Genomic DNA, 25,925 nt, shown 5'->3' with positions numbered 1-25,925 from the left:
TAATTAAAATACTAGGGAACTCAAATATTTTTAGGAGAACACAAATGTTTTTCTCATTGTCTTAAAGACTTGTTTTTAATTTTAGCTAAATCAATTTAGTTATTACTAATAATTGCTTAATTTGAATCAACAGATGATTGATATATTGCAACAGATGATTCATCTGTTGAAAATTATCAAACAGATAGAAAATCTGTTATAATAGATGGGTTATCCATTAGAAAGCAATTAAAATACTAGGGAACTTAAATATTTTTAGGAGAACTCAAACGTTTGTCCCCTTGATCCTTTTGCATTTGATGTATGATACGCTATTTTTGTCTTCTTTACCCGTTTCATGAAATTTTTCATGTGTTTCACTTATTCGTTGTGCCCTTGTTGAAATTTTTAGAATTTTTTTCAGGTCAAATTTTGTTCGTATATCACTTGGACATTACTTCATAGGTGATTTTATAAGTATAATTATGATTTTTGTTGAATTTTTTATTGGTATATTTGCTACTGCTACAATGGATAGAACCTGCAACATGATTCCAATATATGAGTAATTTATTATAACAAGTGAGTAATCTATTGCAACATATGACTAATCTGTTGCAACAGATGACCCATATGTTGGATTCATGTTACAACACTATAATACAAATCCAACAGATGAGTAATCTGTTGCAACAGATTAGTCATATATGTTGCAACAGATTACTCATATGTTGCAACAGATTACTCATATGTTGCAACAGATTAGTCAATATATTGCAACAGATTAGTCAATATATTAGTCAATATGTTGCAACAGGTTACTCATCTGTGCAGCAGATTACTCATCTGTTGGATTCACGTTACATGTTTAATCTACTGTTGAAAAAACAGCAGTAGCAGATACACCCAGATGAAAAATTCAACAAAAAATTATAATTTTACTTACTAAAATCACCTATAAGTAATTTTCAAGTGATATACAAATAAAATTTGACCTAAAAAAATTTAATCAAGTAGCAATAGTAGCGGTAGCAACAATGTTAAACAACAAGAAGATGATGATGATGAACAAGAATAGATGATAATGAAGAACAAGATGATGATAATGAGGAAGAAGGTGATGAGTAAAGCAACAACAACAATGAACAACAAAAATCACGAAGAGAGAGAAAACTCCAATAAATGAGAAGAGAGAGAAACGTGTCTTTTTTTCCCCCATTTCTAGTTATATTAGGTTTTACATTGGATCAAAGTGTACATTAAAAAACTTGTGGGTTATTTTCAAATTTTTCTTACTTTCTTAATCTTTAATAAAGTAATTGTCACCTCCACTCAATTATTAAGACTTGTGTCATCCACACTTCATTTCAAAACTCTTTTGTCACCTAGAGCCCAAGGCCCCAAGTATATGTGATCGTGATGTATGCATATCTTTGATACACAACTATATATTATGTACAAATGATTATCCATATTTATATAATATCAATACATTACATATATATATATATGCAATTATTTTTGTTGTTATTTTTTTTTATCATTGATACATATTGATAATAAGCCCTTTAGGATTTCTCAACTAGGCCAGGGTTAGTATATATTCTTCATGAATATATTCTTTGGTAAAACTTGTGAAAAAAGAGATTAATTTGCACTTTTGTCCCTATGTTGTGTTTATCTTTGATTTTTCACTCTAACAAAAGTTCTATTTTTTCATGGGACATATGTTTATATTTTTCACATGATAATATTCTATAAATTATGTTCTTTCACCTTTAAAGAACTTATGTTATGCTAGATATAAAATCAATTTTTGAAGGATAAAAATTAAAAATTAGCCCATTAAAAAATAAAAATAAATTTATCTCTTTATCTCTTGCATCAAGTTCAAAAATCCTTATCAAAAGAGCATATATTTCATTACTTTAGAATCATATTTTATTCTTTAACTTTTTAATTGATTCATAGTTATCAACTATAAATCAATATAGTATATTAATTACCAAAAATAAATAAATAAATATTCTATATTGAAGTGGCATGTCAACATTAGCATTCACTGGTTTTGCTTATAAATATGATTCCAATATAATAATAAATAATTACGATGTATATTACTGTTACAATAAATTAGCAAAATATGGATATGAAATTACACTCTTTACTTAAGTTTGCGATCTTCTTTACCATTCTCCTCACCGCCACTGCTGGTAATCATGCTCACTCCATCTTCCATATATATATATATATATATATATATATATATATATATATATATTGATCTTGTGCTTGCACAAGTCTAATATATGCTATTTTTTTGTGATATAGATAAATTTTAAATTTTTTTGAATTATTATTATAATATATAATACTTTTTTTTATATAGAGAGAGTTTAGATAATATATGTTACTCTTGTCGTTTCAATTTATGTGACAATAATAAAATTTGGAAAGTCAACCAATTTTTTTAATATATAATCTTAATATTTTTGTATAATTTTAAATAGTTTAAGTCGTTAATTAATGTGATTTATAATACTTCTACATAGTTTTCTTTCTCTATCCCAATTTATGTAACACTGATGGAATTAAGAGAGTCAATTGAATTTTTTATATACAGTTTTTACATATTTTAAGTTGTTATTTTTGGTGATTTACAGTAGTTGCTACTGATTAATTTTTAAATAATAAATATTGCTTCCTCTGTCTTGTGTAACTGTGATAGTATTTGAAGAATGAATTAAAATTTTTATAAATCTTTAAATATTTTAAGTCATTAATTATTGAAATTTAAAGTAATTTTGTATAATTTTTAAATACATATTAAATAAAAGATAAATTAAAACTAAGAAAATAAGAAGTTACAAAAAAGAGGAACCGAAACAGGGCGACCTCCACCTGCTTCCACAACTCTTCTATATTTATGTGTGTAAAATTATTAAAAGTTATAAAACCCTTAATTATTAACTTGATTTTTATAAATACATAATTATTGTTTAATCGAAATTTTGTATATGCAGTTGATATGTCTGGAACCTCAGGGGTGAATAAAGCAATGGCACTAGGGAGTTTTCCTCTATATATTTCAATGATGCAATTGAAATTGCTTCCAAATGAATTTGAACCAACTTGTTCAAGAAGCTGCAGTTCAGATGCAGAATGTTCTGATGGTTGGGTGTGTAGGTGGTGTTGGTGGCATTTGGATCCATTTGATAATCAATATTATTATCGATGTAGCATGTTACCAAATTAAAGAATATTATTACAGAGTTTTAAAAAAATAGTGTTGCATAAAGTGAAACTGCGCGAGGGAGTATTAACACTTGAATAAATTTTTTATGTATATAATACTAGTGTGCTTGTAATCTTATCGATGTGTCATTGAGTAAACTTTTTATAAATAGTAGAAGTATTCGTGTGCTTGTAATGTTGTAAAAGTATCATGTATGAATAAACTTTCTCTATATATACAAGGTGGCGCAAGGGTAAGACTAGTGAATTCTTTGCTTTAGGCCTTAGAATTTTGAAGTCTCAAAAAAATTAATAGTAAATTTCATGATTTCAATTTCACTTGAAATAATAAAGACTATGCAATGCGTTTAAAAAAAATTATCCTAAAAATGCAAAAAGAAAGAGATACCTAATTTTTACTAGAAATATTTAGAACTTTTAATTAAGCAACTCAAACTTCATATTAATAATTAATGTTTTGACAACAACATTCAAGTTGATAAATTGCAAATAAATGGCTAACAACTTATTAACTAGAATGAATGTTTCTTTTATTAAAAGACATATTATATGTGAAATTAAAGGTTACGTGTCTTTTAAAATATTACACCGAAAACAACTAATATACAACTACAACAAAATAACTCTAACTTATTATAATATTATTTTTGTAGATGTATTTTTATATGTTAGGTCTCTTATTTAAATTTGACTTTGGACCACTAATTTTATTGAGACGGCCTGTATACTTATTGTAAAAGTATCGGTGTGTTTGCAATCTTGTAGATATATCATTTGAGTAAAATTTTTATGGATAGTACAAGTATTAGTGTGCTTGTAATATTGTAAAAGTATCATGTATTATATTTGCATGGTTTTCACCAATCCATGTTATGTACTATTATTTATAGTTGTATCATGTTGCCAAATTGAAGAATATTATTACAAAGTATTAAACAAATAATATCGAATAAAGTTAAACAATTTGAGGGAGTATTAGTATTTGAATAAACTTTTTATGTATAGTATAAGTATTAATGTGCTTGTAATTTTGTAAATGTATCGTTGTTTTCTATATATAGTACAAGTGTGCTTGTAATTAATCTTGTGAATGTATTATATATTGTATTTATATCATTTTTACCGGTCCCATGTTATGTGCTATTATAAAAAAATAATCAATTTTGTTATCGTTGAAGCATGTTGCTAAAATGAAGAATATTAGTACAAAGTTTTAAAGAAATAGTATTGAAAAGTGAAACAACTGGAGGAGTACTAGTCCTTGAATAAACTTTTTATGTATAGTACAGATATTAGTGTGATCGTAATCTTATAAATGTATCATTGAGTAAACTTTTTATGTATAGTACAAGTATTAGTGTGTTTGTAATCTTGTAAATGTATCATGTACTATATTTGTATTATTTTCACCAATCACATGTTATGTACTATCATAAAAGAATAATTGCTATTGTTATCGTTATAGCATATTGTCAAATTAAAGAATAATATTACAAAGTTTTAAAGAAATAGTATTGCATAAAGTGAAACAACACGAGGGAGTACTAATACTTGAATAAACTTTTTATGTATCTAGTAGAAGTATTAGTGTGCTTGTAATCTTGTAAATGTGCTATATTTGTATTGTTTTCACCAATCTCATGTTATGTACTATAAGAGAATAATGTGTTAGTTAACTTGAACTTTTGTAATGATCCGTATACAAAGAATGGTCCATATACAAAGTTAAACTCTCAACTGGTTCACTTTATGTAACTGCCTATAACACTACAACAAATTCGATTATCAGTGACAAAATATTTTATCATAAAAAATTTATATTTCGTCATAAAATATCTTTCATGATGAAAATATAATCGTCATTCGTTCGTCACTAAATTATGGATCGTTAAATATATATTGAGACGACTTAGTGCTTCGTCATTAAATAGTCTTGCATTAACTACAAAAATATTTGTTGTCCCCAAATGCGTAGCATTTAGGACGATCTTGTTCGTCGTAGAAATTATATTTTTTGTAGGTAATAGTATTTTTTTTGTCACTAAAGAAGTTATAATGCCGACGATAATGATGTGTCACTAATTATTTATTTGAATTAGTGATGAATTAATTTGTCTCTAATCTTCTATGTATTTCGTCGCGGAACAAAAATTATTTCGTCACTGAATACTATCTTTTACATGCGTATTCTCAATATGTCTCTAAATGTATAAATTAGTGACAACATTACTTTCTTATCATTTTGTAGCTGAAAGCGATCACGTCGTCACTAAAAATATTTTTTTACCTACGAAATAATTTTGTCACTAGAATATGTCATAATTAGTGACGATAGCAAATGTCACAAAATACAAAGTTAATTTGTAGGTAATAAGTGGACTTTTTAGGGACAACATTAACTCTTGTCACCAAATATTTGATGATGAATATGTGATGGTTTTAAAAAGTAAAAGTGATGTTTTTACAAATAAAATATTTCGTCACTAATCACAACCATTTGTATTTAGCTAGTTAGATTTTCATAATTTGAAACTTAAATCATATATAAATATCTTAAACTTCGTTATAAAAAGCGTTATACAGATTTTATAAAAAACAACATACTAAAAGAAGTAAGATAATAGCAAAAAAAAAAAAAAAACACTGTCATATATTAATTAAGAACAAACAAAATGACATTCATAAGATAATATCTCACTAGATACGCTTAAATAAATCAACATTGACCAAAATTCATCCAACTTAAAAGTCTAACTGAGATATACTAAATATTACCAAAACGAAGATAATAAAATGGAGGTTTCTTCTTAAAATATCATTGCAAAAACATTTTTTGTAGCAACTAGTCTTGTTTTCTACCTTCCACAACCTGTGTAAAAAAAAATAATAATTCAAGATTAGAATTCATATGTTATAATATTATGATATACTGCAACAACAATTATATTCTTAGCGTAATTTCACGAGTCGAAATAAATTGCAAGTCTATCCTGGTAAAATCGCGCTAAGCGAACATCCTAGATAAAAGATTTAAGGCTTCATGTCCAAGACCGTACGTGTCTTCAGTACAAGTGTGTGTCCTCTAGCATCAAGTCTTAGTACAACTGGCCTAATGTACCCAGCTAAGACTTACAAAAAACATTGGTATAATGGAGACATTACCCATTAAATTAGTTACTCAGCTATGAAGAGCTGGTGAAATGTGTTTTTAGTTTTCACCATATAAAAAGATGACAATGACTTTGGATAGAGTACACATAAAGAGTTGTTTTAGAACCCATGCTTGAAAATCTTCAATTCCATGTTAATATGCTCTAAATATATAATTTAAATGGTTGATGGAAAAAATTAAACGTTACATATTTCACGTTAACCATTTTAATAATATAATCAACAGGTGAGGGAGGTGAAGAGTTTCACCTACCTTTTATCAACACGGAATATAAAGGCTGAAAAGAGAAAGGGAAGCATGATTCATGATTGTTCTACATTCAAACAAAGAAAATATACAGAAATCTTACTGATTCATAATTGTTCTACATTCAAATCATCAAATACAAATTAATAAATTAAAAAAATAAAGAAGGGAAGCAAACAAATTAAGGCAGACACAAAAGGTGTCATAATAAATCAAAATAGTAAGCATAGTGCTAAGTAATCTATGAAATCTTTAAAACTATACCTGAAATTATTTTCGAAGATTGAAATTATATTCCGAAGACCGAAGATACCTAATGTTATGAATTTGGCATTAGGCTTAGTTGGGGAAGTTGTTGGGGGCTTAGCTTGTGACTAATCCCTATGATTTTATTGAATAATCATTAATCATAGGGAGGGGAAAAGGTTACATCAATGTTTAACCATTACGGGAGTAATAGTTACTTTAATAAATAAGAGAAAGTAAAAAAATAAAGAAAAAAGGAAAAGGAATCACTTAAGGAAATAATATAAATAACATTAATGATGAGATTAAAGGAAAAGGAAAAAACCTACAACTATCAATTAAATTTAGCTGGCATTCGAGGCTTTATTTTTATATATCTTACAAATAAGTATTAATAGTTAAATTAAAATTATATAAGAAAAATAGTAAAAAGACGATTTATTTATTGTGTACAATTAATTGTAATGTCTTCATAGGATACAGATGACCAACATAATTTTTAACTATGGAATGTTTCAATAAAAAGGAAAAATTAACATGAAAGGTATTTTAATTGGGAAGAAAATTTTACAGTTAATTTTATTCTCTTTATATTAGGATATGGATGCCTAACACAACAGTTTAATTATGGAATGTTTTCAAAAAATATTAGCTGAACTCAAAGTACTTATCAATTAAAACTAATAACTAAACTAAAAGTATATGAGTAAAATAGTAAAATTAACTAGAATGTTGTTGTTATACTTGGCGTGTTCAAGAAATCTATAATCATAATCTATAATCTATCTATATCTATAATCTATAATCTATAATATATTAAAAGTGTGAAGGGTCTTAGAAATGTCATTTGAACCTTTTGTTTTATAATCTATAATATATTAAGTTTAGGAAATCTAAATCGACTAAATTTGATTTTAGAAAGATTTAAAAAATCTAGAAATAAATATAAAAACGTTAGAATAAGAAAAACTTAAGAAGTACCAAATTTTTAAAAGTTATAAATACGTAATAAGAATGTAATCAATCATTTTGTAAAGATTAGACTTTAAGAACAAAGAAAGATTTTAAATATAGAAAACAAATAATTGTACATTGACTTTCAAATGAAGAAAAGATATGGTTCAAATTGATGCGCCTCTCTTAGCCCCTGACAGCAAGGGAAAGAGACGCTAAATAACAAATGCAAAAGTGACTATCCATCAACCACTTAGAACTTCTAGTGGTAAAATATATTTGTTCTTACATTAAAATATATGTTTATGTTTACATTATTATATTAAAGTGTGAAGAATCTTTAAAAGCGATTTAAACTTTTATACTTTATTAAAATTATCCGTAAAAGATAAAATTATTTAATTTTAAATAATCAAACGTTACACGTACGAGGCATGTGCGTTTAATCTAGTATATGAAAAATGTGAAGGGCCTTAGAAATATTGTTTGAACTTTTTGTCCTTCATTGAAAGTCTTTACTTTAGATAAGATCGTTTTTTTCATATTTTTTTCTAATATTTAAGTGCTGAGAATTAATTAAATATATTTATGGTAAAAACTTTTCTTATTAGAAGTTATCAGAATTAGTGATTTTTCTTAATATTTAAGTGTTGAAAATTAATTAAATATATTCATGGTAAAACCGATCCTTATTAGAATTCATCAAAATTAATGACAACTAACACTTTTTTCATTAATTTAAGAATTCTAAAACAACTAAATTTGATTTTAAGAAAATTTAAAAATATAGAAATAAATATAAAAGCATTAGAATAAGAAAAATTTAAGAAGCACCAAATTTTAAAAATTTTAAGTACATAATAAGAATGTAATCAATGATTTGATAAAGGCATGACTTTAAAAACAAGAAAAAAATTTAAATATAGAAAAAAAATAATCGTGCCACAAATATGATTCAAATTGATGGGTCTCTCTTAGCCTCTGGCAGTAAGAGAAAGAGGTACTGCATGACAAATGCAAAAGTAATGATCGATCAATCACTTGAAACTTCTGGTGGTAAAATATATATGTGCTTAAACTAAAATAGATGTTCATATTTATATTATTATATTAAAATGTGAAGGATCTTCGAAAAGTGAGTTAAAATTTTACACTTCACAAAAAGTCTCTGCAGTAGACAAAATTATTTAATTTTAAATAATCCAATATTATACGTGAGAGATACGTGCGGTTAAACTAGTATCCTGAAATATGTATAATACGTGTATACTAATTGTATATATCTGTATAATTAGTGAGAATATATACATTTATTATACATAAATATACAGTAATAATGCATTTTTTTATATACATAGAGATACATATTTTATACAATAATGAAACAGTTTCATTATGTATGATACATTTTTCATATATATATATATACATATTTCTATACTATGATGAAAATAGTTGTATACATAGAAAATTTTGTATTTTGCTATGAATTTGTTTCGTCGCAAATAGTTGAATTATTCTACTACAAATTTTAAAGTCATTGCTATTTATACCTTGCAAATTTTGTGACAAATTTTTATTGTCACTAAATCATAGATTGATTAGAGACAATAAAATGATCGTCACTAATTATATATATTATTAGTGACACAAACTAATGTCACAATTAAATATAAAGTTTATGGCTAAAACTTACTACATTTTTTTGGCGGAAAACATTAGAGGACAAAATTGTACTACGAAAATTTATATTTTGTCACTAAAAATATGTGACCCATGTATTTAATGATGAAAGGTAACTTTTATCATTAAAAGTGAACAATTAGTGACAAATTTTATATCGTAGCTAAAAAATTCGTAGCTAGATATCACATTTGTTGTACTGTAACCTCAGAAAACTGCTGCACCTTATCTCCAAGAATTGTCTTAAACTGTTACTGATGGTCGAACAATTATAAATACTTTAGATGCGGTCCAATGTCCCTAAGTGCAATCCTGTAAACATTAACACCAGCTAAAATTGAAGTTGAGTGCTTAGAAGATTCACTGGAAAAGGAAAGTTGACGCCGATGCCAACACCAATGTCAACTACAAATCCTCAACAATGATTGGAGGTATGTCAATCTATATTTCCGTTGCGCCTTTGCTTTGTAAGTGTCTAACATTATCAATATTATTATTATTGTATGTTGCAAATATTGAAACAGATGTGCGAAGTACTTTTAAGGAAATAGTGTCAGATACAGTGAAATACAGAATAATCATGTTCGAGTATTTTCTTCACAAGAGGGTAGGTTTGACACCCCCTCTCCTCTTGTAACTTTAATTTGATGAATACAAGTGTTAGAGAGATCATTTCTCACTCTACAAATTAGTCGTTATTCGCAAAAATTAACAAATTTTATATCTAAACAACAAAATTTGTTGTTATGTATAATGGGCGATAAATTATTTTAAAAAATTGTTAGCTATGGGCTGTTTAGGGAAGCACCGGTGAAGTTCTTAGCAATACAGTTATATAGGAACTATAATGTTGTTTCAATGGGCATTTGTTAGTAGTGGTTTTATTTTAGAGTTGGAAAAGATCTTTTGTGTTCCTAATTATTTTTTTAGAAATTTAATTTTAGTATCAATACTTGTACTTTTGGGATACTCCTTTTTAGAAGGTTATTCTAATTTATTTTATAAACATAAACTTATTGGCTATGGTACATTGTCTGATGGTCTATTGATATAGGAACGAGTACGGACCACTAAAAACAGCCAGGAAACACAAGAACAAAGCTGGAAACAAGATAACAACAAACGAGGCAACAACACAAAGAAACGAGATAAGGAAGACAAGATACGAAACACAACAACAATGCAATAAATAAATGATATAGTAGCTTGACATAAACTTTTACAAAATCCTAAGAACCAAAATGTGTAACAAACATTAAGACCCCTAAGATTCATACAAGTAACACCAAACTCTTAGTAGACACAAGAGAGACGTCAATCTCCTCAAGCATCAATGTTTCTAAGCTAAATTGCAACACTAGTGATTCCACACTAAGTGCTACCCTAGTTACGATTTTCACACTCTCTCAAGAGAAGAAAATGTTTATTCAATCATCTATATTCAACAACCAGTGAACTAAACCTAAAATGAGTCTATTTATAAGCTATTACAAAGTGAAGGGACCAAATTACCCTTAATGAGAAAGAGGTGCCTATGGAGTGTAAAGAAGGGGCATAAAATGACCAATACACCCTTAAGGGGATGGGCGGCTTTGGAGGGTAAAGAAAGGATGGTCAGGGAATGTTTTAAGCTATTATTCACTCTTCAACATATGCAATCCCTTGTGTCATTTTGGCCTTCACAATTATTCTTCATCACTTGGACTCTCAGGTGTTTCATCAAGGAAAGATCCTAAGCAACCTTCCACACACGGAATTGATCTATTGTGGACTCAAAGTGGGTCTCCCATGCGTGTACCTATGCCCCAATGTGACCACAACCGGATTCTTCATGTGTCGGCCTTGCATGATGCATGTCATTAATAGCTATGATGACCATTTGGTTCGTATCCTCTATTCTCTATTAATTTACAAAATGAATCCACTCATAATGTTATGCATGTTCAAACTGATACTAAATAATGTGTTATGAATGAAAATTCCTCTATTTTATGGCATCAAAGATTGGAATATATCTCCATAGATATAATTAGAGACTAGTACATGATGAAGTACTTAGTATTTTAGATTTTACTGATTTCAATACTTGTGTTGACTACATTAAAGGCAAGTAGATAAACAAGTCAAAGAAAGGTTCCAAAAGGAGTTTAATCATATTAGAAATCATGCATTCATATATATGTTATCCAAATATAGAAGCATATAGTTAGAAATACTTTATCACCTTTATAGATGATTACTCAAGATATATGTGTTAATAGAACTTTATTGAAAGAAAGAAAGGCTAAGGTTTACAATATAATCTGAAAAGCATAAAAACTAACTAAAACAAAAGTAGGCTATATATATATACATAGCCAATAACCTAAAGGTCCATAAACTAAAGGCCCAATAACATATGGGCTAACATCCCCCCTCAAACTCACAATGCAACAGCAATAAGCATTGAGAGTTTGTCACACAAAAAACGAAATCGAGACGCCGACTGAGCCTTCGTAAAAAGGTCAGCAATCTGCAAAGACGATGGAACAAAAGGAAGCGATATGGTCCCGAGCTGTAAATGATGACGGGTGAAGTGACAATCAATCTCAATGTGCTTCGTACGCTCATGGAAGACAGAATTCTTTGCAATTTGTACCGCACTTTTGTTATCACAATGCAGGGGAGTAGGCATAGAAATGTGAACCCCCATATCTGCAAGAAGCCAACGTAACCAAATAATCTCACATGTAGTCACAGCCATAGCACGATACTCAGCCTCCGTGGAAGATCTAGAGACAACATCTTGTTTCTTGCTCTTCCACGAGATTAAAGAGTCTCCAAGAAACACACAAAAACCAGTGGTGGATTTACGATCATTGCGATCTCCATCCCAATCAGCATCACTATAGGCTCGCAACTCGAGAGATGACGTCGAGGGAAACAAGAGATTCTGAAACTGAGTGCCACGAAGATACCTTAGAATACGAAGTACAGCTCCCCAGTGAACAGAAGTAGGAGCAGTAACAAACTGGCTAACAACATGAACTGCATGTGCTATATCTGGACGAGTAACCGTAAGATAAACCAAACTACCCACAATAGTCCGATAAAGACTCGGATCTGATAATGGAACACCATCACTAGGAGAGTAACGTGCATTGGTTTCAAGGGGAGTATCTACAGTCCTGTTGTCAGAAAGACGCGCCCGTGTAAACAAGTCAGATATATACTTAGTCTGAGAAAGAAGATACCCTTTCTTAGACTGAGCCACCTCAATACCCAGAAAATAACGCAGCAAGCCCAAGTCCTTCATTGCAAATCGATGAGCCAAATCATGCTTCAATAACTCAATACCACTATGATCATCACCAGTAATAATCATATCATCTACATATAAGGACAATAGAATTCGCCCTGCACTTGTACATCTAACAAACAATGCTGAATCATGGTTACTCGGGACAAATCCAAGGGAAGTAATAACAGTGGAGAATTTCTCAAACCAAGCACGAGGGGCTTGTTTGAGACCGTATAAAGCTTTTCGAAGCCGACAAACTTCACCTGGCTGGTGGTCAATACCTGGGGGAGGAGTCATATAAACTTCCTCGTGGAGATCACCGTTCAGAAAAGCATTCTTGACATCCATCTGAAATATCTTCCACTGTCGAACGGATGCAACAGCAATCATAGTGCGAACAGTCGTCATCTTTGCTACGGGGGAAAAAGTCTCCTCATAATCCATACCATATTGTTGTGAGTACCCTTTTGCCACAAGTCTTGCCTTGTATCGCTCAACAGACCCATCAGACTTTGTTTTTATCTTATACACCCATCGACAACCAATCGCATGCTTACCAGGTGGGAGAGTAACCAAATCCCATGTATGTGTATGATGAAGAGCAGCAAGTTCCTCAGCCATAGCATTCTGCCAAAGAGGATCAGACACAGCCTCTCTATACGACTCAGGTTCAGACAAATGATGTATGTTTGCAATAAAGGAAGCAAATGAGGCTGAATATGTAGAATATGAAAAATCTGGCAGTTTGGTGGACTTACAAGGTCGAGTAGACCTCCTCAGAGGTGGTGGGTCTCCAGTCTCAACAGTCGAAGGAGTAGACTCAGGCACAGGCGAGGCTGAAGCACTATCAGGTGGCACACCAGAAGGCATGGATGAATCCGGAACTGGAACCTCTATGTCAATCCCAAAGGGATCAATAAGCCGAATATCTGACTTTGTCACATCATGGGTTTTAGCTGGAATGGAATAAAAAGGAATATGTTCCAAAAAAGTGACATGTCGTGAAACATATAATTTCTGACTTACAGGATCATAGCAACGATATCCTTTTTGTCCAATACCATACCCCAAAAACACACATATAGCTGATTTTGACCCTAACTTATTTCGTTCAACATGAGGACGAAGAACAAAGCAAGTACATCCAAAAACTCGTAATGCAGAATAATTCGGCGGGTGACCATATAGTTTCTCAAACGGAGACATCCCTGAAGTCAATGCAGTAGGAATACGATTAATCACATATACAGCAGTTAGGACTGCTTCTCCCCAAAAAATACTAGGAACCTCTGTAGACAAAAGTAAAGAGCGTGCTGTCTCAACAATATGACGATGTTTTCTTTCTGCCAGACCGTTCTGCTCAGGAGTGTCGGTACACGATGACTGGTGTATGGTACCATCAGAGACAAGTAACTGAGTGAAGTCATTAGAGGTATATTCACCCCCTAAGTCACACCTGAAACACTTTATCACAGCCGAATGTTGTGTTTTAACAAGGGCTCTAAAGTTGTTGTAAATGCCAAAGAAATCAGATCTGCGTTTCATAAGATACACCCAGGTATAACGAGTATAGTCATCTATAAACGAAACATAATAGGTCGATCCACCCTTAGTGGATACTGGCGCTGGTCCCCATACATCAGAATGAATAATATCAAAAGGAGCAACAGAATAAGACACACTTTTATTAAACGGTAAGGCAGAAAATTTTGCCAGTTTACAACCACTACAATCTGAAATATCACTAGTGTTCACATGACCCAAAGCACCACTAGAGACCAAAAAACGTAAACGTGAAACTGACACATGTCCTAATCTGGAATGCCAAAGATAAAACTGAGAAGAGAAAGGACTCAAACGAAAAGAAGATAAATCTATGCTAGAGGCAGCAACTGCAGACACTTTGAGATTCTCCAAGACATAGAGTTCCCCCAACCTACGGCCGGTCCCAATCACCCTCTGAGTGTGTTGGTCCTGTATAACACAAACAGAATCAGAAAAAAACACCCAATTACCAGCCTTACACAACTGACTGACCGAAACAAGATTTAAAGCAAGTTTGGGAATGTAATAAACATCAGAGAGGACAATGTGAGGGGTAGTAACAGAACCAACACCCTCGACTGACATAGGTACAGCACTCGAGGACATAACAGAGATTGGTGAAATGGGTGACAAAGAACCAAACGATGACAAATGAGGAGACATGTGATGAGACGCACCAGAATCCAATATCCACAAGGAGGAAGGAATACCTGAGGTACTAGAAGAAACTGAACCCGAATGAGACATAGATGCTGACATGGCCGTAGGATTAGAAACGAAGAACTGTCTGAACTGTTCGAAAACCTGGGGATCCAACGCAGAAGGTGGCATAGTGCTAACAGACTCAACATCTACAGATGGTGCAGCAGCAGCGAACTGTGGAGGACGAGATGACCATGGAGGAGCACCAGAGGAGCGTGACGGAGACATTTGCTGCCCATATTTCTGTTGCTGCCCAGATTGAGGCTGTTTGACCTTGTTAAGTAACAACGGACACTGAGCCTTCCAATGATTTTTCTGTTTGCAGAATGCACACTCATCAAATGCAACGTTAGGAGATTGTCGAGTCTGAGTACGTGGTGGCCTAGACTGATCAGTTGAAGCAGCAAACACGACAGGAGTAGTAGTTACTTTAGACCCTTTATCCACTTGAGACTTGATACGAGTCTCCTCTGCAATCAGTTCATGAACCACAGAATCAACAGTAGGGAGGGGAGATCGATGGAGGATTGTTCCACGTAGGCCCTCAAAGTCAGAACGTAGTGCCATCAAAAACTGAACCAAGCGTTGCTCTTCCCGTTTAGCAATGTACGGCCCAAAACCTTTTAACTCTGCAGATTCAGTAAGTGCCAATTGATCCCACAAATCCGACATGGCAGCATAAAAATCTTGAATACTGAGATCATGCTGTTGAAGAGCACGGATATCATACTCCAACTGGTACTGCTTAGCAAAATTAGACTGAGTGTACAGTCTTTCCAAATGATCCCAGACCTCCTTTGCTGTGTCATACTTAGCCAATTGCATACCAATTGACTGAGTTACAGAATTGTTGATCCAAGTGATAATCTTGGAGTTATTAGTTTCCCATAAGTCCACCAACAAATCAAAATTTTCAGTTTTATCATCGATAGGTCTTAGTTTTACTCCAGTGATATAACCCCACATATTCTTCCCACGAAGAAAATTCTTCATGACATAACTCCAATAGGCATAGTTCTTACCATCTAATTGAGTACTAATGAACTGGAGAGAATCATCCTTTCCAGTCATTGTAAACACAGCAACACACAAACAATTCAAAAAACAAAAAAAATGCAAAACCCTAGGTTGAACAATTCCGAACGAACAACAATGGCAGCAAGCAAAAGAACGAAAGACGAACAATACCAGACAGCAAACGAAGACAGCAACGAATCAATCCAACCAAAAAACCCAACGAAAACAGCAAACGAATACAGCAGCACCTCAAAATTCGGGGCTCCGCCCCGAACCCTGGACGGGGGCGCGCTCAGCACCTCAAAATTCGGGGCTCCGCCCCGAACCCCGGACGGGGGCACGCTGCCCCCCGTACCCCCCAGCGAACTCACCGCGGAGTTCGATCCGCGCAGTAGATGCCTGCTACAAAATCTTCAACCAACAAATCAAAGGACATGGATCGAACTAGCTCTGATACCATGTTAATAGAACTTTATTGAAAGAAAGAAAGGCTAAGGTTTACAATATAATCTGAAAAGCATAAAAACTAACTAAAACAAAAGTAGGCTATATATATATATACATAGCCAATAACCTAAAGGTCCATAAACTAAAGGCCCAATAACATATGGGCTAACAATATGTATCTCTACATGCTTCATAATAAAAGCGATGCATTAGAAGCCTTTAAAGTTTTTAAGGCTGAAGTAAAGAAACATTGTGGAAAGCAAACTAAGATTGTAAGGAATGATAGAGGTGGTGAGTACTATGGTAGATACACTGAGGATGGACAAACACAAGATTCGCTTGTAAAGTTTCTTCAAGAGAATTAGATTATTTCCCAATACACCATGCCTGATTCTCCATATCAAAATGGTATAGCAGAATGAAGAAATCGATCATTATTGGACATGGTGCATAGTATGATAAGTAGATCTAAACTACGTAAGTCCTTGTGGATTGAAGTTCTTAAGACGACAGTGCCTATGTATTAAATTGAGTTCCAATCAAGGTTGTCCCAAAGAGACCTTTTGAGTTGTTCAAAGGTTGACAATCGAGTTTAACATATATTCGCGTATGGGGATGCCCTTCTGAAGTAAGAATCTACAACCCACAAGAAAAGAAACTGAATCCTAGGACCATTAGTGGATATTTTATTGGATATACCGAAAGGTCTAAACTAAACAAATTTTATTGTCCTTCTAACACCACTAGGATTGTGGAATCAAAAATGCAATTTTTTTTAGAATGACTTAATTATTGGGATTAATTTCAGAATATAATTTCGATTAGAGACTCATCTTTCACTTCAAGTCAAATATTGATTATCACACATAATATCTCTCAAGTACAATCGAGTGTTGCATAATTAATTAATGAGATTTCACAAGCTGCTGAAAATATTCATGTAGATCAAGTTGTTCAAGTGATTTCAGAAATTATTGAACTGAATCTTTTTCACAACCCATCAATTGCAATGAGTCAAAATGATGGTACAACACCATGAAAGAAGAGATGAATTTCATGAAAAATGATGAAGTCTGAGATTTTGTGAAGTTGCCTAATGGTGTAAAATCCATTGAATGTAAATGAGTCTTTGAAACTAAATAGGACTCATCAGGCAACATAGAAAGATATAAAATGAGATTTGTTGCTAAAAGCTTCACTTAAAAGGAAGGAATTGACTACACAAATATCTTTTTTCTTATGTCTAAAAAGGATTTCTTGCATATATATTGACATTAGTAGCCCATTTTGACTTAGAATTGCAACAAATGAATGTGAAAACTACATTTCTCATTGGTGATCTTGAGGCTAAAGGAATATGTTTATATGAAACAACCTGAAGGTTTCTTCTTTAATAATGGTGAGCACTTGGTATGTAAGTTAAAGAAATTCATATACCGACTAAAATAAGTCGCCCATCACTGGTATTTGAAATTTCACAATGTTATCTCTTTATTCAGCTTTGTTGAGAATATTATGGATCAATGTATATACCAGAACATCAGTGATAGTAAAATATGTTACTTAGTTCTATATGTGGACGACAACTTACTTACATCCAATGATAAGGGAATGATACATGACGTGAAATAATTTCTCTCTAAAAGTTTGATATGAAATATATAGGTAATGTGTCTTATGTCATTGGCATTAAGATTCATTGAGATAGATATTAAGGTACCTTAGGTCTGTCTCAAGAAGCCTATATCAATAAAATTTTAGAGAGATTTTGAATGAAAGATTGTTCAAGTGTATCTCCTATTATGAAAGGTGACAAGTTTAACTTGAATTAATTCCCGATGAACGATCTTGAAAGGAAACAAATGAAAGATATTTCATACGCCTTTGCTGTTGGAAGCTTGATGTATGCCCAAGTTTGTACAAAACATGACATGACATAATATTTGTTATTGGAATATTAGGAATATATCGAAGTAATCCTGATCTTGACCACTGGAGAGCTGCAACGAAAGTCTTAAGATATCTTAAAGGGAAAAAAGACTATATGCTTATGTATGAATGATCAAATAACATGCAAGTCATTGGTTACTCTTATAAAGGTTTGAGATGAAGAGGAGAAAAGATGAATGTTATTCACATACAACAACTCTTTATAGAGCGGATACAAACTACGTGATAAGTACAAAGAAGCAGAAACACTTAAATTACAAGAAACTATGAGACTCCTAAATATAACACATAACTAACTACCGTAATTGAGTATGTCTTGATGGCTATAATATCTTAATCTAATAACAAATTGATATGACATATATTATCTGTTATTACGCCCCCGCAAGTTGGGGGTGACTGGAACAAGCCCCAACTTGCGAAAATACTGCAGAAAAGCTGTACGTGGAAAAGGCTTAGTAAGGATGTCAGCAACTTGATCAGTGGAGTGAAGGTGACGAACCTCAAGGGCCTTTTTTTGAACTTGCTCACGAACAAAATGGAAATCAATAGCTATATGCTTCATCCTACTATGAAAAATGGGATTAACACAAATGTAAGTGGTGCTAACGTTGTCACAGAGAACGGTTGATGTGGAAGACAGTGCTAGGTAGAGCTCCTGGATCAAATTCGTGAGCCAATTGAATTCAAAAATAGTAGCAGCAGCAGCTTGATACTCAGCTTTTGTGGATGAGCGTGAGACAGACTTTTGCTTTTTGGAAGACCTTGAGATTGGTGAGTCCCCAAGGTAGACAACATAACCTGTTGTTGATGTTCTATCATGTGGATTTCCAGCTCAATAGTTAGAATATGCAAGCAAACGGTCTGTTGATTGTCGACTTAACTGGACCCCCAATGTGCTTGTTTGCTTCAAGTAGCGCAACAAATGTTTGGTAGCCTTCTAGTGAGACTCTTTGGGATTATGCATGAACTGAGACAACTTGCTCACAATAAACCCGATGTCAGGCCTAGTGAAAGATAGGTAGTGAAGCTTACCAATGATTCATCGGTAAAGTGAAACATCAACGACTGAATCGGTCTTTGAGTCAATGAAGGAGCAGGTTGATGACTACAATTCATCTAAAAGATCCATGACATATTTGTGTTGGGACAAGTATATGGCAGTTGCGTGGATATTACCTCAAAACCTAAAAAATAATGCAATAGCCCAAGATCTTTGAGAGAGAATCGCTGAGAAAGTGATTTAATGATGGACATGATACTTTCCTGAGTGCTGCCTGTAATGATTATATCATCAACATATATAAGAATGTAGACAGTAACACCAAAATTATGGAGGATAAACAAAGATGAGTCAGATTTTGATTTAACAAATCCAATACTTGTCAAGTAGTTGGTGAGCTCAGTGTACCATGCCCTAGGAGCCTGCTTCAGTCCGTATATGGCCTTTTTGAGCTTGCAAATGTAAGTAGAATTTTGAGAGGACTCAAAACCAGGAGGTTGTTTCATGTACACTTCCTCTTAAAGTTTACCTTGTAAGAATGCATTATTGACATCTAGCTGATGAATAGGCCAGGAACGTTGGGCAGTAAGTACAAGGACCAAGTGGATTGTTGCAGGCTTGACAACAGGGCTGAATGTGGAATGATAATCTAATCCGGGTCTTTGAGTGAAGCCTTTGGCTACTAGGCGAGAATTATACCTGTCAATTCTTCCATCAGGATTATGTTTAATTCTAAATAACCACTTACAGTCTACAACATTCTGGGAGGGATCATTAGGGACCAAATCCCACGTCTGATTTCTGACTAGAGCATCATATTCCGCTTTCATCGCTTCTTGCCACTGAGGATATAGTTTTTCTCGATGGTAGGACTGGGGAATTGGTGGAAGGAGATTGATTTGGGCAAGAAAATTCTTGGGTTTTAGGCTATTTATTTTTGAGCAGGTAACCATTGGGTGCGAAAAGGTGGCTGGTTTTGGTTGTGGTAGAGGAGCAGTGGTTGGTGGAACCTGAGAAGCTTGGATGGATGGAGTAACTTTAGAGTTCCGACGGCTATAGGTGCGATGATGGGTGGAATCTTTGTTGCTACTGGAGAAGGGGGAATAAGAGCTGATGCCATTGAATAGGGAGAAGGGCTGCTTGCTAAATTATTAGGAGAACGTAGAGAAGTACCTGAGCTTGGCGCCGCCGCTGTGGAAGGAACGCAGAGAGGCCTTTGTGTGCCTGTATCAATGTCCATCTCTTTTGAAGGAGATAACTCATCCCAAGAAATTTTCAAATTCTGATTTTTATAATTAGAAAAAATATTGGTGAAAGGATAACTATTTTTAAAAAATACTACATCTCTCAAAAGATAGACTTTGGAGGTGGTCGGGTCAAAGCATTGATGGTAATAATGTTTGTTTGAAAATCCTAGATAGACACAGGGCTCTGATTTTGAATCAAGCTTATTTTGTGCATACGGTTTCAGCCATGGATAACATAAACAATCAAAAATTTTGACATTGTCATAATTTGGTGATTCTTGAAATAAAAGATCGTATAGACATTTATCTTTTAGATTTGGAGTTGTCATTCTGTTTATGAGAAAAACCGCTTGATGACATGCAAAATTCCAAAAGGTGGCTGGTAAAGAAGCTTGGTGCATTAGAGTTTTTGTAGTCTCGACAACATGTCGATGTCGTCTTTCTACTACAGTAACTAGTTGTGGAGTATAAGGTGGAGAAATTAAGTGTTCAATGCCCTGTGATTTCAAATAAGAAGTTAAACTCTGAAATTCACCTCCTCCGTCAGTATAAAAAGATAATATTTTTGTTTGAAATCGGTGTTCTAGTAATGGATGTAGTGTTTTGAAAACATCTAAAACCTTGTGTTTGGCTTGAATCGTGTTGAGCCACATATATTTTGAAAATTGATCAACAAACAAAACATAATATCTATTTCTGTCAACGGACAAGACAGGTGACGGACCCCACACATCACTATAAATAATTTGTAAAGGCTTGTGAATCTGTAAGGAATTCGTAGAAAAAGATTATCTGTGGCTTTTATTTGATTGACATGAATTACAAATAGAAAGAGAGTCTTTCTTAACAGGAATGGAAAATTTATTCAAAAATATATCTATAGTAGGCGTGGTGGATGCCCCAAGCGCCGATACCACAGATCTAAAGACACAACCACATTGCATTGTGGTTGAGAAGAAGAAGCATTGTCTGGCAGCCATTCATAAAGGCATCCTCTACTCCGCCCTTGAACTAGCGGCGCCCCTGTACTCAGATCCTTCACAAGATAAGAGAATGGAAAGAATTCAATGGATGTTTTATTATCACGACAAAATTGAGAAACTGAAATCAAGTTATTAGCAATGGAAGAGGAGCAAAATATATTGGATAATTGAAAGCTAGAATTAGATGCAAATAAGTCAGTGTTACCAGTGTGAGAAACTGGTATGGTGTGAACATTTTCCATAGTGATTTCTCCCAACCCATTGTAGTCAGTAATGTTTGTGAGATTTGGGTATCCGATGCAACATGGTGTGTAGCCCCTAAATCAACTATCCATGGGGTTGATTGCTGCCTTTTTTGTTCAGCAAAGTTGGCCCAAGCCTGAAAATAATTATGAGACTGAGAACAACAAATGTGAGCAGAGTGTCCAGGTTGGTCACCTAACTGACACACTAAGTTAACTTTTTGCTGATTGGTGCGACGATTACGCCCTTGCTAAGAACGTTGTTGTTGTTGTTGCTGGTAGTTGTGTTGTTGTTGTTGTTGCTGTTGGTAGTTGTTTTGATGCCTATTATTGTTGGTGATGTTGATCCTTATTTAAGAGTTGGACTTCTGAGCAACAACAATAGTAATTATGGTGGAGTGAAGCGGAATATTGTGTTTGTGGAAAAGCTCGTGATCAATAAACTTTTCAAACAGTTCGGCATATGAAATTGGGGTGTCACGTGCACGAATCGCTACTAAGATTTCTTGATATTCTGGTCCAACACCAGTTAGAATCTTGACAATGAGTTTGTCATTTGTGATAGGAGCTCCTACAGTGGCAAGCTCATCACAGAGAGATCAGACTTGGTTGAGATAGTCCGTTACTGGAAGACTCTCTTTTGTAAGATGAGCTAGGTGATATCGCAAGGTGAAAATGCAAGTTTGAGACTTATTGGCATAAGCAGTATGGAGGGAATCCCAAGCTGCTTTGGCAGTGGTTGTAGTGGCAACAGTGGCAGTAAGAGTAGTATCTACGGATGCTAAAATTGCATTCTAGATCAATTGGTCCTGACGAAACCAATTAACGTAATTGGGGTTATCAATTGTCTGGTTATTTGTGGTGGTGGTCACGGCAGGAGTAGGGATAGTCCCATCTAGATGTCCGTAAATATTGTGTCCTCTCATGAGCATGGATACTTGGGCCTTCCAGAGAGAAAAATTATGGCTGCCAACAAGTTTAATCGGAAGTTGGGTAACCGGGTTGAATTGGATAATATTGGTGGAGTTGGTTGCATCAGAGTTGGTAACAGAGAGATCCATTACTGATGGTAGTTAAAAAAAAATCTTAGAACTTCATGAGAAGAAAAAAAGCTCTTGATACCATATAAAGGTTTGAGATGCAGAGGAAAAACGATGAATGTTATTCACGTACAACAGCTCTTTATAAAGCGGATACAAACTATGTGATAAGTACAAAGAAGCAGAAACACTTAAAATACAGGAAACTATGAGACTCCTAAATATAACACATAACTAACTACCGTAATTGAGTATATCTTGATAGCTATAATATCTTAATCTAATAACAAACTGAGGTGGCATATATTATCTGTTAATAACTCTGATTCAGACTTTGATGGCCGTGTTGATCCAAAAAAATCAACTTCTCGATACATTTTTATGTAAGCCAATAGAGCTATATCTTGGAGGATTGCCAAACAAATGTTGATTACTACTTCCACTATAGAGGATGAGTTCATTTCTTATTTTGAGGCTAGCTCACATGATGTATGTTTGAAGAGTTTCATTTCTGGGATGAGAATTACCGACTCAATCTCTAAGTTATTAAAGTTATATTGTGACTATTCAGTTGTTGGTTTTTTGGCTAAGAATAACAAAAGTAGTAGTCGAAGCAAGCATATCGACATCAAGTATCTAACCATAAGAGAATACGTTAAAGATAAGAATGTTGTCATTGAACACGTTAGTACTGAAGTGATGTTAGCTGATCCTTTAACTAAAGGCGTGCCACCTCAAAAATTTAGGAATCAGATGTCACAATGGGACTCAATTCCACTATGTAAATTTTCATTGTAACAACGAATATTGATGAAACTCTATTTTATATGATATTTCTCGTATTTATAACTGTGTGCACATTCAATTTTATTTTAACCAATATTGCTAAATTATGGACCTAGAATAAACATTGAATTTATTCATTAAATAATATGGGTCAAGGTTTAGACACATAGTGCATTGTGATACATAGGAAGATACACTACTCCAAAAATCAAATAGAAATACTATAAGGTACACCTTTTCCAGTAACACCAGGTCCAGAAAATGGTTTAAATAATTCGTAAGGCACAATACCAGCTCCATTTCTATTCATCAACTTACTATCAGCGTTTCTAGCATCAATAACTCCTTCAAGTTCCTGCAATTTCCCCGAAAATACCTCGAATGCCGCTTTAGTTACGGGGTCCTCAGCCCAGGAAGGTTCAATTTTTTCACCAATATATTCTTCATCTGGAGAATGGTTGGATAAAACATCCATAATTGCTATTACTTTGGTATCTTGAATTTGTGAAGGTAAGCATTTTAATAGTGCTTCCTCAGGGTTTTGCAAGAAACTCTCCCATTCTTCATCTGTTGGATCCTCAGTTGGCATTTTTGCCCTTGCAATTGTTGGCCTATTTGGAAAGTTGCCTATATATGCAATAGAAGAGTTAATATTTCAAGATTGAGGACATATACATAGTGTAAGTACCATAACTAACTTACATGCTTCTATAATTATTTTCCACAAGGGCAATGAATAGATTAGTACTCTATTAGTTCACCTAAGGGATAATTATAGTAACACTTCACTGTAAGTGAGATTACTAAGTTAGACAATTATATATGCGGATAACCTACTATAACAAGTTATAATACATATATATTGTAAAAATTACGTACTTATATCGTCCGAAGCATCAATGACTGATTTCACAACTCGAACACATGACATTTGGGTTGCATGACGACAAATTTACTGTTGCTCCGAGGCTCCCCTAATTTAACGTATATATATAAAAAAAAAATCTGCGCTATCACATTACCTAAAAGAAACTCATAGAGTGGATTAGAGTCCCACATTGGTTAGAGAATAGACTGGTGCCCTGTGTATATGAACTTGGGTAATCATCCCTTCATGAGCTAGTTTTTGGGATTGAGTTAGGCCCAGGTACCATATCTTACATGGTATAAGAGCTAGGCTCATCCCTATTTGGGCTTCCGATCCATGCACCAGTTGTTCCTTGGCGTGATGGGGAGGGGGGTTGAGTAATTTAGAGAATCCTCACCTTATGAGATAGCTTTTGGAGTGTGAGTTTCCTACCCAGGTCAATCCTCGTGTAGGCTCTCGATCCGTGCTCCAGTTGGGGCTTGGCGTGAAGGGAGTGGGTTTGGGGGTGTTAGAGTAAGAGTCTCGATCACATTGATTGGAGAATGGATCGGTGGTCTGCTTTTATGAACTTGGACAATTCTCACCTTATGAGCTAGCTTTTGAGAATGTAAATTTCCTACCTGAACTATCACCCAATGGCTAGTGAAACACACCTTGACTAATGTATGATGGTATGTGTACTATACCCTCTCTTTTATTTACAAATTCTGTCACATTGTACTTGCCGTTGAAAAATAATTCCACCGTGGCAAAGTTAAATAAATTGATATTAGGTTAAAAGTTGCGGTTAAAGATTAAAACTAATTACTGTCTGAATTAATTTTGTTCTCCATTGCGACATCTTCCTCTCGACCTTCTCAGCTTTGCTCTCGTCTCAGTCGTGTGTCAATATCTTTGGCTTAGAAGAGGAGAGTTTAGGATTTTAAAGAAATCAATTCAAGATATAAAAATAATGAGTCGGCTAATAGAGTCATATATGTCAGGTGGATGGAGATTTTATGACAAACGCGCTTAGAAGCGCTTGCAGACAAATATTTGGTCTAGTCAACGTTTAGGTGTGTTTTACTTACCATTGAGTGATAGTTCAGATAAGAAACTCACATTTCTAATAGTTCATGTATGAAGATCAAAACAAGGAGATAGTTTCGGTGTGTTTCTTGCTTCTTAAATCTTTATATTAAGTGAAATTATCAACATGAAAAGTGAAGAAAGTTAAAAAACCTAAGGTGTGTACCTGCATAGCTGTATTGGCCAAAGTTAACAGCTGCATGGTGGCCAGA

At 33.6% G+C, this 25,925-nt stretch overlaps 1 protein-coding gene and 1 long non-coding RNA gene across 2 annotated transcripts in view; one reads left to right on the top strand and one right to left on the bottom strand.

Annotated features, from left to right (window-relative positions):
• The first annotated feature begins 2,029 nt into the window (after positions 1–2,029).
• On the top strand, positions 2,030–3,452 carry LOC107854608. Its single transcript, XR_001670057.2, has 2 exons — positions 2,030–2,192; positions 3,003–3,452. It is a non-coding gene; the product is annotated as an uncharacterized LOC107854608 (long non-coding RNA).
• A 20,443-nt stretch (positions 3,453–23,895) lies between these two features.
• The window catches only part of LOC107843096 (linoleate 13S-lipoxygenase 2-1, chloroplastic-like), a 43,620-nt gene continuing 41,590 nt past the window's right edge, over positions 23,896–25,925 (bottom strand). Inside the window, exons 17-18 of the mRNA XM_047412647.1 lie at positions 25,880–25,925; positions 23,896–24,404 (exon numbers count right to left, since the gene is read on the bottom strand). Coding sequence (XP_047268603.1) covers positions 23,986–24,404; positions 25,880–25,925 — 465 coding nt within the window. The 3' untranslated portion in view covers positions 23,896–23,985. The remainder of the gene's footprint in view (positions 24,405–25,879) is intronic.

This window comes from Capsicum annuum, chromosome 1 (genome assembly GCF_002878395.1).
Source record: "Capsicum annuum cultivar UCD-10X-F1 chromosome 1, UCD10Xv1.1, whole genome shotgun sequence".
NCBI classification, from domain to species: domain Eukaryota; kingdom Viridiplantae; phylum Streptophyta; class Magnoliopsida; order Solanales; family Solanaceae; genus Capsicum; species Capsicum annuum.
The sequence above is the reverse complement of the archived record's forward strand: the minus strand, read 5'-3'. Positions and strand labels throughout refer to the sequence as shown.